Source organism: Suillus subaureus (genome assembly GCF_016647635.1).
Source record: "Suillus subaureus strain MN1 chromosome Unknown BJ212scaffold_3, whole genome shotgun sequence".
Taxonomy (NCBI): Eukaryota; Fungi; Basidiomycota; class Agaricomycetes; order Boletales; family Suillaceae; genus Suillus; species Suillus subaureus.
In genome coordinates, this window is record NW_024538559.1 from 1,222,653 (window position 1) to 1,235,407 (window position 12,755).

A 12,755-nucleotide genomic window follows, 5' to 3' on the forward strand; every position below is an offset into this window, starting at 1 on the left:
TACCACATACTGACATACTGTTCTAGATGAGGTTGAGGTGGTTAATTATGATGGTGAGGGCAACAGCTGGGACAAGGCAATATCATTAGGAATGTCATACACATAGTCTACACAACTTAGCTAAGTGTCTAGAGTTTTGCCAAGTCTTGCCACCCTGGCAAAACAACTGGTTTTGCCAGTCATAACTGGCAAAACTAAAGCCAAGTAGTTTTGCCCCCCACACTATCAAGGGCCCCCTAATTATCATATTTCACTCGACCTCATCATATTGGGTTTTCACTGGGACTGAGATGCGGCCTACATGGCACGTGCAAACCTGAATCTAATAGCCCTCTTATGTCATGAATAGTCGCCAATGGGTTCGATAAACAATCACTCTCTCAATCCAGGTACACTCCCAAGACAAGGTATCTGGCACAAAAGCCACCATATTATGATAATGCCAGCGCAGTGCGTACGAGAATGTATATAACGTAGCTTCCGAATCAAGAAAGAAAACCAAGGAAGACAAGGCGACTAAAAGAATGTTCGTCATGTAGGCAGCAGGGTACAATACAGAAAGGAGCGTAGAAACGAACGCAAGTAGGATCTTGGGGTATACGGAGCGAATATTTGTCCAAAAGTAAACTGAGATCCGACTTTCACCGCCTGGCACTGCCGCGACCGTAGCCAGCTTGAAGATTGTCGAGCTCGGCCTCCAGCGACTTGATAGCACTGTGTGCCATCTCCAAGTCCTTGTTAAGACGGTCCCGTTCGGCGATAAGCTACGGGAGGCGTGAGAGAACGTCATTGATAGGTTCATAGTTCACTTACATGTTGCTCCCATTGTCTGAAACGGGCTTCTTCGGCCTTGACTTGTTCTGTGAAGCGCTTCCTGAGTGACTCTTCCTCCTCCTTGAACTTGGGGTTGTCTACTTTCTTGACCTTGGGCTCCCCAAACTTCCTCGTCTCCATCTGTTGTTGCCTGTAGTTCTCGTAGTGCAATTCCTCCGTCGTCGAGATGAGGTCAAGCATGTGCGTGCGGATAAGTAGAGAGCGCAGCTTGCGGAAATCACAGTGGTTTTCATTCTCAACTTCAGCGACACCCCAGAGGTACTCGCGACCCTTGACAAGGCGACCATCAGGGGTCTGGACATCTTCAGTCGAGCCAATGATCGAGAAGGGGATAGCATCAGTGAGCATGCGCGCATGCTCAGCAGCGGTCTCGTCATCGGTTTCAACGGGGGGTTGGTAAATGCGAATTCCCTGGGCGGCGATGACTTCCCGGACGCGTTGTTTGAAGAGGAACAGATCATTTTGCGTGAGGGTGTCTGCTTTCGCGACAACGGGGATGAGGTTCACACGCGTACCGAGGCGCTTCATGATCTCGATATCAAGCGGCTTCAGGCTAAGAATCTAGTCAGCATCCGAAAATGATTCAGAAAGTATACATCAACTTACGTATGCCCAGTGGGCCGGATGAAGTAGAGGCAAGCGTGAACCCTAAGGTCAATCTTTTCGTTGCGCTGGGGCTGCTGCTCCTGGCGCATATACGCTTCGTGTTGGTCATCAATGAAGTCGACAATTGGCGACCAGGAATCGCGGTTGTTGACATAGTCACCAAATCCGGGGGTGTCGATGACGGTAAGTTTGACCTTGAACTGCTTTTCCTCAAGCTCAGCCTTGATGATTTCGACTTCGGTGAGCTTGTCGAGTTGTTTGTGGTGCCGCCTGCTGTAGTTCCTAGCAGGAGACAACTCGGTCGTGAAGAGCGTGTTCACTAAGGTCGTCTTCCCGAGACCCGACTCGCCTGGCGCGTAAACAGATAAGCTGAAAGGCCTATCTCATTGCAGACGCGCTGCACTTACCAACAACCATCATGGTGAAGTGTGCACCATGTTTGGCGACGATTTTGTGCCTCTAAATTGCATGGAAAGGAACACATAGTGGTCAGTAAAAATGAGCCAAATGTCAAGAGAAGGCTCTCACCTGGTTGGGAAGGTTGGCGATACCAATGCCATCAAAAGAGGGTGCTGGTGCGGACGACATGATTGAATTTTAATGCTCTTGTTCGACAACAACGACGGCACTGACAGGTAACGATAGCTAGAGCGAACTTGCCAACTTTTGATATTGCCGATTTGGCGTTGTTTGGTTTTATTAGTACTTGACACACTGACCCTTGATAGGTATGTAGTTCTCTTACTTTACAAGTGAACGACCCTCTGAGCAGAGCAGACTGACAGTAACATCAACAGGTCCACGTTAACTGCAGACAGGCGTACTGCGGTCTTGCAGATAACGATATTTTGTTATACAACTAAATAGGGCTGTAAGTAGCTTGCATTGCATTAATTGCTGACTCGCGACATTGACAATGATATGTCCATATCAGACATGATGACAACCACTGCCCTTGTATATACTTGCTCGTCAATGCATCTGTCGTTGCCACCATTTGTTTCTATTCATCTTGATTTTTTGACTCACAACCACCACGACAAATCGCGTTGCTATGCTCGACTTTCTGAAGCACGTCGTTATTGCTATTTTCGACAAGTAAATGAGCACAAGCTCGGTAGACTAATGGCAGGGTTTCACATGTTCCCAGACTGCAATCTCAGTCAGATCCTCGTTTGCGATTAGGCTCAATTCAAGTCTGGTGTTCCTGGCGATAGTCGCTGGTTGTCTGCCATAGAAAACACAGCTCAAGTTCCAGCATACAACTGTTTCTGGAGTGGAAGAAATAATCACCAGGTGAGCCGCTTTCGTCAAGTATGTCATTGATGGTGCTGGGAGTTGAAATGCTTGTGTAGGCTAGAGGGGCGGAAAGCGGACATCCGATTCAATTTTGCCATTCTTGCCTCTGCCTTCATAGCGCACACTGCGCCGCTCATCAGTCAAGCCAGTCTTCCGTTATATTCAAACGAATGAAGATAGTCGTAATGCGTCCTCCATATCTTACTTGGTGCCAAAAATTACATCGCTCTAGATGGTTAAATTAGTAAGACACCTCGTAGTTACTGTGAGATCATGTCCAAGTCTTGTAACAATTTGTGTAAGTGAATCTCCAAAGGATATCAACTGCTGGGTGCTCAGCAGTAGCCCGTACAGTTATCCTGGTACGATTCTTGCAATGACACCGTCGGGTACGAATTTGCCCGTCATAATGGAATTAAGGACATCGCACGGTGTGCATTCCGATTTAACGCTGCCCGTCAACAACAAGATTCAATTTACTAGATGTACAAGAGAACGACACTATAACTGTAGTGCATCACGCACACTGCTAGTGAGGACATGTCCTTTTACACGACAGGGGCTGCGCTCCAGACTTGCAGAAGACTGGATTAAGTTTAAGCCATGCCGAAAATAATTAAGTCGCAGAATTTAGTACCTTGAAGGTCAGATGTGGATGATGATGTAGGAGCCCCTCTTCTCCACTCCAAGAGATGTAAAGTCCCAGAACAGCATGACATCGTTTTTGTATCCACCTTGATGCCAGCGCTAGCGACCCCGGACGATGTGAAATGTGTGAGTGCTACTTTGCCCGATGACTGAGGTTGTCACAGCGTTGCAGGAAGTTACAACTTACAAGTATGTGTTTGATCATGATGACTCCTGCCGCTAATTATCAAATGTAAGGAAGGAACTTCACTTTCTACTCTGCGCCGACAACCCAGGCCCTGCAGTTAACATGCAGAGTCCAGAGTCCAGACTACCGCGACAGCACCCGCCATCATACTGACATCGCGTTTCTACGCTCTCCCAACAAAATGCCAACCAGGAGTATTAGCTGAGCAGCTGAACCTGTGCATAAGATTTGATGATCTTGATCGCATACGGGGAATAAGTGCTCACATCTTTTGACGTCGTTGCTTTGATGTTAGCTCCACGTTCCCGAACTCTGAGTCTTGCTTTATTCTTCTAAGGGCTGCGTCCGAACTGTGAGAGAGCCATGATCAGTTTTCGTGTTATTTCACCTGTAATCACTGCTTAAATTTGGTAGTTAGCTGCGCAACTATCCAGGAACCAATTAAACAACCACACAGGCACGCACTATCCCGAATTTCGTCAGTTATTGACCCGTAGCTTTGACCCACGAAGGACAATAGATAACCTAATGGAGCCCACAATAGGGTTGAATGGAACCTGCAAGTCGAATATGTCTCACCGCATCCCCAAAAGGTAAGTCCCACAACACAGTCCCACAAGCACCTCGACTTATTGGGGATCCTAGGGGTTTCCGTGCACGGTAGGCTGTGGACTTGGACTAGACAATAACCCGATGGTTTGGCCCACCACAGTGGTTTTAAGACGCTGTGGACAATTGTGTCATAGGTATTTTTACTACCCAGTGCTTCTTCACTTTGAATCCATACCTTCTCCTGTACTCGATTACAAGCCTACAAAGCTAAAGACTTCTGAGAATCGCTGTAATGTCAATCGACACTGAACATCAGAACCCCACACAAACCACCGCAACTGCCGCTACCTCAGACCCGAAGGGTAAAAGCAAGCAGAAAGAAGTCGATCCTTCTGTTCATGAGGACATGTCAGACTCTGGCGAATCTGGGGTTGATACACAGGACGAGTACCCTTTCGAACGATTCCCTTCGCCACCAGGCGATAAACCTCGCAATGCACACGTCCCAAATGCTACTGCTTCCCTCGATCCGCCTCTCATGGCGTTCACCTACCCTCCTCCATCACCTCTCGCCCATGACCCCTCGTGGTATGCGCAGATGGTTGCCGACGTTCATCGGAACCGCGCTCATGTCAACAATGAACTTGAGCTTGCACGAACCGAGGCTGCCGAAGCTCTAGCCGATGTCACTCTCGCAGAAATCGAACTCAAGGCTGAGAGGGATAGAATGCAAGATTTCCTGAACCGCCTGGGATCCGTCGCTGGGAAGAACTTTGTACGCAAGATGATCAAGAAAGTCGAGCGTTCGCTGAAGACTCGCGATAAAAACCTGGACGACCAATATGAGGAGGAACTGCAAGAGTCAGATGATGAGGATGAGGATGGCAGCGACGAGGGCGAACACCAAGATACAGAAGAGGAGGATCTTGGCGGCGGTGCCGGCGAGAGTGAGGATGCCCCACAAGACGCAGAAGATGATGAATATGGCCGCAGCGGCGACGATGGTTCTCGGTGCGTAGCTCACTTAAAACTGCCCAGATTGTTAGTTTCTAACCTGTAGTTTTTAGCGAAAGGTCTGAGTCTCCACCTGCGAGCTGCAGCCCCAGCAGCACAGACTGCCCCCAACAATACCTCTATAAGTCTGTCAGCGATGGCGAAGCCAATTCTCGGTATGTAAATTGATTCAACTCACGCGAATTGTTAAATTCTGATATGTTGTTTAGGGAAAGCTCTAAGCCTCAGCCCGCAGATGAGAGTCCTAGTTCCTCTTCCCAAGGGATATCGCATCAGATAAGTAGCCCCAACTGGCGTCGGGGTGACGTCACAGACGACGAGTATTCCAGCGGCGAGGACAACACATCTCGGTGCGTAGCTCACCTGAATACAATCGGTTTCTTCTTATGTATCATTTTTAGGAAATGGACTGACTTGTCACCCGGGCATATGTGCCGCAAACGAAATCTTGAAGTTGAGGAAGAGGAGGCCAACGGGCCTGAGGACTCACCTCGGAAAAAATTCAAGGAAAGCCATCCGTCAACGCTTGAAGACGTCAAACTTTTTCCACTTCCCACACGATGCTTCTATCCCCCAGAGAACAACAAGGATAACACAATCGATCAAGACCATGATTCAGATGATGAGTATGAGGTAGAGAATTCTCTTACTCTAGAACATGAACCCGTACAACAAAGGCCTTATTTGCCTCAACTGAACCGATTGGAGAGGGACCCGTTCAGGGTGCGCCAAAATTCGCAGGGGGAACCCGAGTTGTATGTTCCTGGCAGACGCGCTATCGAACTCCCTTAGATATGGACTATTAAGTATCATCGCTACTTCTTCGTTTTACCACTTTGATACTTCCTTTACATACATACCAAGGCCCATAACCAACGGACCTAATATTTTGGCATCTAGCTCACTTTGTAATTGGACCCAGTAGACAATAAATAGGTTGTACTGGGGAGAGACAGTGGGAGATGGAAGACTCATCAGACATACGGTAGACACGAGACACTCCTATTCTTGGAATGAATGCGGATTAGGTAAGCCGGTTGTGATTGGTTGAGTTGTTGTCCGACGGCTCACGCCATAAATTAATGAACTAAAAAGTGGTGTGGTTCTCTTTGGGATTTCCTTCAAAAACTGGCGCAGTGCTTGGGTGTTTCTTTTTTCTTTCGACCATCACCATGACTTTCAACGCGACGTCTGTCGCCGCTGCCGCTGCGCACGCGGCCCAGACTACTACTCAGCAGCTCTACGCAAACATTGACCTCACGAAACTCAGTTGGCTTGAGCAGATGTGGGCTGCTTGGTACATCTGGATTGACAACCCAATTATTGCAACGGGTCTCATGAGTTTCTTGCTTCACGAGGTATCTTTTTATTATTATTCAGGGTTCGTCAAATTTTGCTCAATGATACCAGTTTGTATACTTTGGACGTTCCATTCCTTGGATTATCATCGACGCTATTCCTTATTTTCGCCAGTGGAAACTCCAGCCTAACAAAGTTCCAACTCCCCAAGAGCAGTGGGAGTGTACGAAAATGGTGTTGTTCTCGCATTTCACCATTGAGCTTCCAGCCGTGAGCTTAGTTTCTGCATCTGACGTTCGAAACTAATTATTTTTTCGTAAGATATGGTTGTTCCACCCTATGGCAGAGAACTTTGGTATGAGTACCTGGCAGGTTCCGTTCCCTTCGTGGACGACCATGCTCCCGCAAATCGCTATTTTCTTCGTCTTTGAAGATATGTTCCACTACTTTGGTGTGTGAATCCTGGATCGTCCTTACTCTCATTACTGATAATATCGTTACAGCCCACCAGGCTCTTCACACCGGCGCATTGTACAAGCATATTCACAAGATCCATCACAAGTATTCGGCACCTTTCGGTCTCGCTGCTGAATATGCACACCCTGCTGAAGTCTTCATTCTTGGCACTGGTACCATTGCTGGACCCATCTTGTATTGCTGGTACACTCGTAACTTGCACATTTTCACAGTCTATATTTGGATCACGCTTCGTCTCTTCCAAGCCATCGACGCTCACAGTGGTTACGGTTGGTAGCTATTCGTAGTAACTGATCGTCAGTGCTAATATGTTCTTCCTTAGACTTCCCCTGGTCATTGCAGCACATCATCCCCTTCTGGTCGGGCGCTGAGCACCATGATTTCCACCACATGGCCTTCACGAACAACTTTTCCACCTCTTTCCGGTGGTGCGACCGTATTTTCGGCACTGATAATAAATACCGCGAGTATCGCACACGTATCGCTGCCCAAAAGGCTGCAATGAAGAACAAGAGCAAGTCTGAGCGCGAAGAGGCTGAACGCAATCTCATTGCAGAGATTGAGGCCGAGGGTCTACGCGCAGAGGCTATTGCTGAAGGGAGCATGCCTGCTCCAAAGACCGCTAAAGTCCAGTAATTGGTGTATGGATCTAGATATGGTGATAAGATGGACGCATTTGCACGGTTTCACTCATCCAATACCCCTAGACATGCAATAATAAATATATAGTTCTTTATTGATCTTTTTGTTCGTGGAGTCGAGGAAACCCGATGTGGCCATGATGCTATAATAATACCACTGTTCCTGACCTCATTGTCGATCAAACCACCAGGAAACGGACTTGAAAACAAGGAACGAAACACTGCGTCCTGATTATTATGATGGACAGTGTCCACTCGAGATCCTCCATATTACCTGTCGAGATCCTTGAGCTGATCTTCAGTTACCTGGAACGTTGTGAACTTGTCCCAGTCCTTGGCAGCAACTCCGTATTCCACAATACTGCATCTCGTGCGGTCTATCGTAACATATCAGAAACGTCGTCAGTTAAAGCCTGGAGGCTTATAAAGACCCTTGCTTCTAATGCCACCTATTCCCGGCACGTCCGTTCTATCGATCTCGACTTTGCCAACAACCTCATCACCGCCAATATCCTCCGCCTCTTGAATCGCGCGCTCCAGCAACTCAAATCGCTCACGACGCTTATCCTCGACTTCTCCCAGACAGACAACGCTGCTGATATCGCATGGATATTCCAGGGGTGTTCCTTTTCGCTCGCAACCTTCACCTCATCCATGCGGTGTGACCGCTCGCTGGCGAAATTCCTGGCTATGCAGCCGACAATAACGGAGCTCTGTCTGAGAGGGTTCAATAAGGAGTATGACTTTACGCTGGAACCTAGGGCGCTCCCAAAGCTGGAGCATTTCAGGACCGTTCTGTCTTACCCTAGCATCATCGGAGAGGTCTTGAGAGGCAGACCCGTGGAGAGCGTTTCCATGTCGCTTTACCCCGGGGACGTCTGTACGTCCCTCGACACGCTGTTACTCTCAGCTAGACCGATAAAGAAGCTCACTGTCATGAGCTTCGAAAGCGACCCCCCTGTCGCACTCCTTCCCCTCATCGCAGACCGGCTACCTCATCTTGAGGCTTTCCACCTCGTCGTTCTCATGACGCACTACACCCATGTTAGTTTTTCATCTTATGCATGGCTTCATCTTTCATTTGCTTATTGCTTACAGGAAATTCTACTCGAGATCGGCTCGAGTCTTGCGCAGTTCAAGGCTCTGAAATACATCACGTTCATGGCCCCAGGTATACCTGCGTCCTTCAACGATGAAAAGAGCGTCGCGGAAGCATGGAGCAAAGCGTGTCCAACCCTTCAGACCATCATCCTTCCCAAGGGACTGGTATGGTTCCAGAGGGACGAGAATTGGGCATGCCTGAAAGATCGCGAGGATTAAGGTATTCCTAAGTTTCACAGAACAACTAAACCATTACAGTCTTGCATTAGCTGGGTACCAGTGTCCGAATTTTTTGAAGGGTGAAGAAGTGCTCGACGGGGTCGTTCGTGGAAGGGGAGTGCCCACTTGGGAGTGATCGGAGAGCCCACTGGTGCGGATCATCTACCGCGAGACCTTTTCACTTCTTATGATTGCTTTTGGCAACGATTCTCTTAAGTTGCAACGTTCAGAGGTGAAGCAGGAAACCCTTTTTAGATATCCCAATATTTGGTAAATGTACTGACAGAAGTGCAATTTTGGAGACAGCTCTCCCTGCGAATACTGTACAGGCCCAATCGAAGAAGGAAATATCAACAATACGTCGACATCAGTCAAGAAATATATTTCGCAAATAAATAGGCATCAAGGCAGATCTACTTCTTCGATTGTATCTTCTCCAGCAAGTCCGAGGAGTACCGGTGTGATCTCGTGCTTTCTGTCGGGACTCCTTCCGTCGCGTTAACCGAAGCGGTCGCGGGACAGGTGATACTCGCATTCCAACTGCATGATCTTGAAATCGAAGGGGTCCAACCTATCCATAATGGGTTCCGATAGCAAGACCGGGGGCCAGCCCTTTATAAGCGAGGGAATCGTGATGACGTTGTTCCGCTGACGCAGATTACGGTGGTGCGTTGGATGTGTAAATTTGCATGCGCCATCTGCTGCGGTTTTCGTGTGGTCTTCGCTGTCATCTCCATTAACGACGACCTCGTTGTGTTCTTTCGTGACATTATCTTGGACGTGATCGTAGTCACATTCTTTGACGCCTTCATCGACGCTTTCGTCGTCGTCGACCGTGAAAATTTCCTCAACGATCGCGCTGTCGTATACCGTAACATTGTCCTCGACTCCTTCATTGTCGACCTTTGTGAGGTCCTCTTCGCCGCTCTCGTCGTCTTCCATAAAATCTTCCTCCAAGCGGACGTTGTCGTCTTCTGTGCCATTTTCTTTCACGTCTTCGTTCCCTCCCGCGAATTGTTCCTCGATGCCTCCATTGTTGTCCCCTGTGAGTTCGTTGTCGCCTACAGTGGCACCTTCCTTGACGCCTTCGTCATATTTTTTTATGAAATCTTTCTGGACGCCTTCTTTGTCGTATACGAAGACGCCATCCGTGAGACCTTCTACGAAGCCTTCGTCGTCGTTTTCTGTGTCGTCTTCCTTGACACCCTCGTTGTATTTCTCTTTGACAGATTTCTGGTCACTTTTCTTGTCTTCCTCGCTGATTTCCTGTTCGTGTTTCCGGTCATTTTCCATGACATTTTCTTTGTCTTTCTTCGCTGTCTTGACCTTTGATGCCTTACTTCTGGCATCCTTAGGTGGCGGCCCGTGCTCTTTTTTGTATTTAACGCGCTTTACGGCCCGACGTATCCTGCGAATCTGTGTGGAATTCATGGTGGCCCATTCACTATCGGGAAAGATGGTGCCATGCTTTCTGGTGGAGACCGGTGTTGTCGGGTAGCCATCTGCGGTTCCCTTCAATGGGTCAGTCTGCTGTTAAGCTCGATTTAGCTCCGTTAACTACTCGTATGTCTATGAGACTTACTTCGACAAGTGTCGCTATAGAGGTGTTGCTGGGAGAATGCCTCGCAATCTCAGAAGAAATAGTCGATCTTCTCAAACGTGGACAGGAAATGTTAGCGACAGGGGGGGTGTTTCCCTCGTTGTGCGGAGAGACGAGTTTGTCAAGAACGCCACTCGAGAGCTTGATTGGCGAGAAACGATAATCGCGAGTTGACACTCCCGGCTCCTCAGGCTCACGAGACCCTATTGCGTCATCACTCGATGGTTTAGTACTGTGGTAGATCACGAAGGCCAGGTGGAAAGTTAAGACAAACGAATACAAGGAAATCTTTCCCAGAAGTTTGAAGAGCGCCTGCGGGACCTCAAATACGACCATTCTAGCCGTGGCCAGCATGGCTAAGACGTTCATCTCCGCAATTTGTCTTGGCCGCTCTATCAAAGACGCCGGCATGAGGATGATGTCGTCAGTCGTAATACTCCTGGATTTGTCGAAATCCTAAAGGTCGGTGGCGGGTGACATGGACAGGTGACAAAGAGCTATTGTGCTTTGTTTGCCACGTCGCAACGCGTCTAGGGTCACGTGCTCGAAAATAACTCGGTTATCAAATATTTCCTGTTCAATCATTCTTCTATCGTACATGGATGTGCGCATGAAAACAAAATGTGATGTTTACAGGGGTACTCAAATGTTAAGGTAAGCGTCGGTGTCCCCGCTAGTTCCACTATACTCATCGTCGCTCGCAAGCCACTGTTTACAATCATCACACAATGACTTGCGGCACGACGGGCAAAGCCGCTGTGAGCACCCTGCACACGAGAAGGCCGGATACGACAACACGCAACGATCGCATACCTTCGCTTGACAACTTCCGCATGACGCGACAAATTTAGGAAATTCCACCATCAGCCCGTTGTCCATATCTGACTCTTCTTCGGCGCAGTCATAGCAGAGGTTCGTGCGGTGGCACTCTTGACATTCATCGATATAAGAGCAAGAGCAGCAGAATGGCCGGTTGCAGCGCGGACAGCGAATGAAGACCCCTGGAACATGCTCTGCGCAGAGGTCGCATGCCCATACTTCCTGACACAGACACGTCACACCACCGCTTGCGCACTCTGGGCAGATCGTTTGAGACCAGCATAGCGTGCTGTTGCAGCTCCGCCACCCGGGCAGCTCGCATTCCATACAGGAACCGCGCTTCGGAGGGTGAACACGTGCAGATTGGGCGTATGCGACAATCAGGTCAGGAAGTAAGGGCTTGCTGCCGTGTGAGCTAGGATTAAGCTGAATGCCGATGGGATAACCACTACACGATGACATGTCCCTCGTGCAACACCACGATTTACACCCAGGACACTTTTCTATCTCCGCCTTGTACCCCTGCTCTTCAAGGCATGGGAAACACAACACCTCCTTTTGATGTCTGCCGCACTGCGCGAGCGGGGGTTCAGAAGACCCCGGGCAGTCATCCGACTCGCACGATGCAACCTGACAGCAGTTGCAGTGGATAAGATTGGAGTCGCATATAGAACATCGCGGAGAGCCTGGTCGTAAACAGCGATGTCTATGTCACTAACGACTTCTTGCTGTAAAAGGCGTTTATGGTACTTCTACAGCAGTTAATTCGCACTATGACGATGGATGGATACGACTTGATCTTACCTCCGCTTGCAGTTGTTTCCATATCCTGCGTGCAAGGTCACACTCCTCCACTGAGTTCAATCCACGACAGGAGGTCGACCTCGCGACTACAAATTCATAGATGTCTGCCATGACCGACGCAAGTTCGCATGGGACGGGAATGCACATGTTTTGTACCGTGTCTACGATCTGCATGTCACGGAACGTGACAACAAAGTGCGTAACAATCTCTGTCGAGAGACGGAAATGGATGACAAGACTTGATAGGTCAGGAGGTCCTGGCTTTTCCTGTGACACTGCATATCCGAGGGTTGCGATGTGTTTTCCTTCGTCAACTCCCGACGGCTCATTCGGTGGGTCCAACATGCGGTAGACCGTTTCCATGACCCGAAATATGTTCATGCGCATTGGATGATCACTAGTCTTTCTCGCACGGTGAGATGATTGTCCAGGTAGGCATGCAGTCTTGCAGAGCAGGTGGATTCGCAGTGGGTGTAGAAGCAGAAGCGGAACCCCACGCTGTCACGTATATCAATAGGCGTCTGATCAATGTGATTTCCTTTCCTAGCAGCGTCTGGTGCAAAGCCAATGCAAGTGAGAGGCTATGTCTGAGTCGTGAGGCGCCGATTCTTACGGACAGGAGGATTTAACAGTCTTCTATGCATATGATACAGAC

At 48.7% G+C, this 12,755-nt stretch overlaps 5 protein-coding genes across 5 annotated transcripts; 3 read left to right on the top strand and 2 right to left on the bottom strand.

Moving 5' to 3' along the window:
• Window positions 1-344: 344 nt before the first annotated feature.
• Window positions 345-2,155, bottom strand: BJ212DRAFT_1454920 (Septin-domain-containing protein). Its single transcript, XM_041338859.1, has 5 exons — window positions 1,969-2,155; window positions 1,848-1,899; window positions 1,441-1,789; window positions 814-1,387; window positions 345-764 (listed from the first exon to the last, which is right to left on the bottom strand). Exons 1-5 carry the CDS (start codon window positions 2,026-2,028, stop codon window positions 642-644), a joined length of 1,158 nt encoding a protein of 385 aa, XP_041198418.1. The 5' UTR covers window positions 2,029-2,155; the 3' UTR covers window positions 345-641.
• A 2,263-nt stretch (window positions 2,156-4,418) lies between these two features.
• Window positions 4,419-5,932, top strand: BJ212DRAFT_1475995 (uncharacterized protein; the record flags this gene model as incomplete). The annotated part of the gene is made up of 4 exons (XM_041339312.1): window positions 4,419-5,137; window positions 5,194-5,295; window positions 5,350-5,490; window positions 5,542-5,932. 4 exons carry the CDS (start codon window positions 4,419-4,421, stop codon window positions 5,930-5,932), a joined length of 1,353 nt encoding a protein of 450 aa, XP_041198419.1.
• A 329-nt stretch (window positions 5,933-6,261) lies between these two features.
• BJ212DRAFT_1321970 (uncharacterized protein) lies at window positions 6,262-7,729 on the top strand. The gene is made up of 5 exons (XM_041334434.1): window positions 6,262-6,498; window positions 6,551-6,709; window positions 6,761-6,890; window positions 6,943-7,185; window positions 7,239-7,729. Exons 1-5 carry the CDS (start codon window positions 6,313-6,315, stop codon window positions 7,550-7,552), a joined length of 1,032 nt encoding a protein of 343 aa, XP_041198420.1. The 5' UTR covers window positions 6,262-6,312; the 3' UTR covers window positions 7,553-7,729.
• A 68-nt stretch (window positions 7,730-7,797) lies between these two features.
• On the top strand, window positions 7,798-8,877 carry BJ212DRAFT_1261215 (uncharacterized protein; the record flags this gene model as incomplete). Its single annotated transcript, XM_041330163.1, has 2 exons — window positions 7,798-8,601; window positions 8,656-8,877. The coding sequence occupies 2 exons, from the start codon at window positions 7,798-7,800 to the stop codon at window positions 8,875-8,877; spliced, it is 1,026 nt and encodes a 341-aa protein (XP_041198421.1).
• Window positions 8,878-11,033: 2,156 nt separating this feature from the next.
• Window positions 11,034-12,253, bottom strand: BJ212DRAFT_1321981 (uncharacterized protein). The gene is made up of 4 exons (XM_041334435.1): window positions 12,101-12,253; window positions 12,012-12,048; window positions 11,187-11,982; window positions 11,034-11,159 (listed from the first exon to the last, which is right to left on the bottom strand). The coding sequence occupies exons 1-4, from the start codon at window positions 12,245-12,247 to the stop codon at window positions 11,120-11,122; spliced, it is 1,020 nt and encodes a 339-aa protein (XP_041198422.1). The 5' UTR covers window positions 12,248-12,253; the 3' UTR covers window positions 11,034-11,119.
• Window positions 12,254-12,755: the final 502 nt, after the last annotated feature.

Excerpts from the sequence above, each read along its gene's own strand:
- BJ212DRAFT_1454920 (XM_041338859.1), bottom strand. The coding sequence starts at position 2,028 with ATGTCGTCCGCACCAGCACCCTCTTTTGATGGCATTGGTATCGCCAAC. Across the intron at positions 1,388-1,440 it reads ATCCGGCCCACTGGGCATAC|CCTGAAGCCGCTTGATATCG; the intron begins GTAAGTTGATGT and ends CTAGATTCTTAG. Across the intron at positions 765-813 it reads TCAGACAATGGGAGCAACAT|CTTATCGCCGAACGGGACCG; the intron begins GTAAGTGAACTA and ends CGCCTCCCGTAG.
- BJ212DRAFT_1321970 (XM_041334434.1), top strand. The coding sequence starts at position 6,313 with ATGACTTTCAACGCGACGTCTGTCGCCGCTGCCGCTGCGCACGCGGCC. Across the intron at positions 6,710-6,760 it reads TCACCATTGAGCTTCCAGCC|ATATGGTTGTTCCACCCTAT; the intron begins GTGAGCTTAGTT and ends TTTTTTCGTAAG. Across the intron at positions 6,891-6,942 it reads AGATATGTTCCACTACTTTG|CCCACCAGGCTCTTCACACC; the intron begins GTGTGTGAATCC and ends ATATCGTTACAG.
- BJ212DRAFT_1321981 (XM_041334435.1), bottom strand. The coding sequence starts at position 12,247 with ATGTGCATTCCCGTCCCATGCGAACTTGCGTCGGTCATGGCAGACATC. Across the intron at positions 12,049-12,100 it reads GGAAACAACTGCAAGCGGAG|AAGTACCATAAACGCCTTTT; the intron begins GTAAGATCAAGT and ends TAACTGCTGTAG. Across the intron at positions 11,983-12,011 it reads TTTACAGCAAGAAGTCGTTA|GCTCTCCGCGATGTTCTATA; the intron begins GTGACATAGACA and ends GTTTACGACCAG.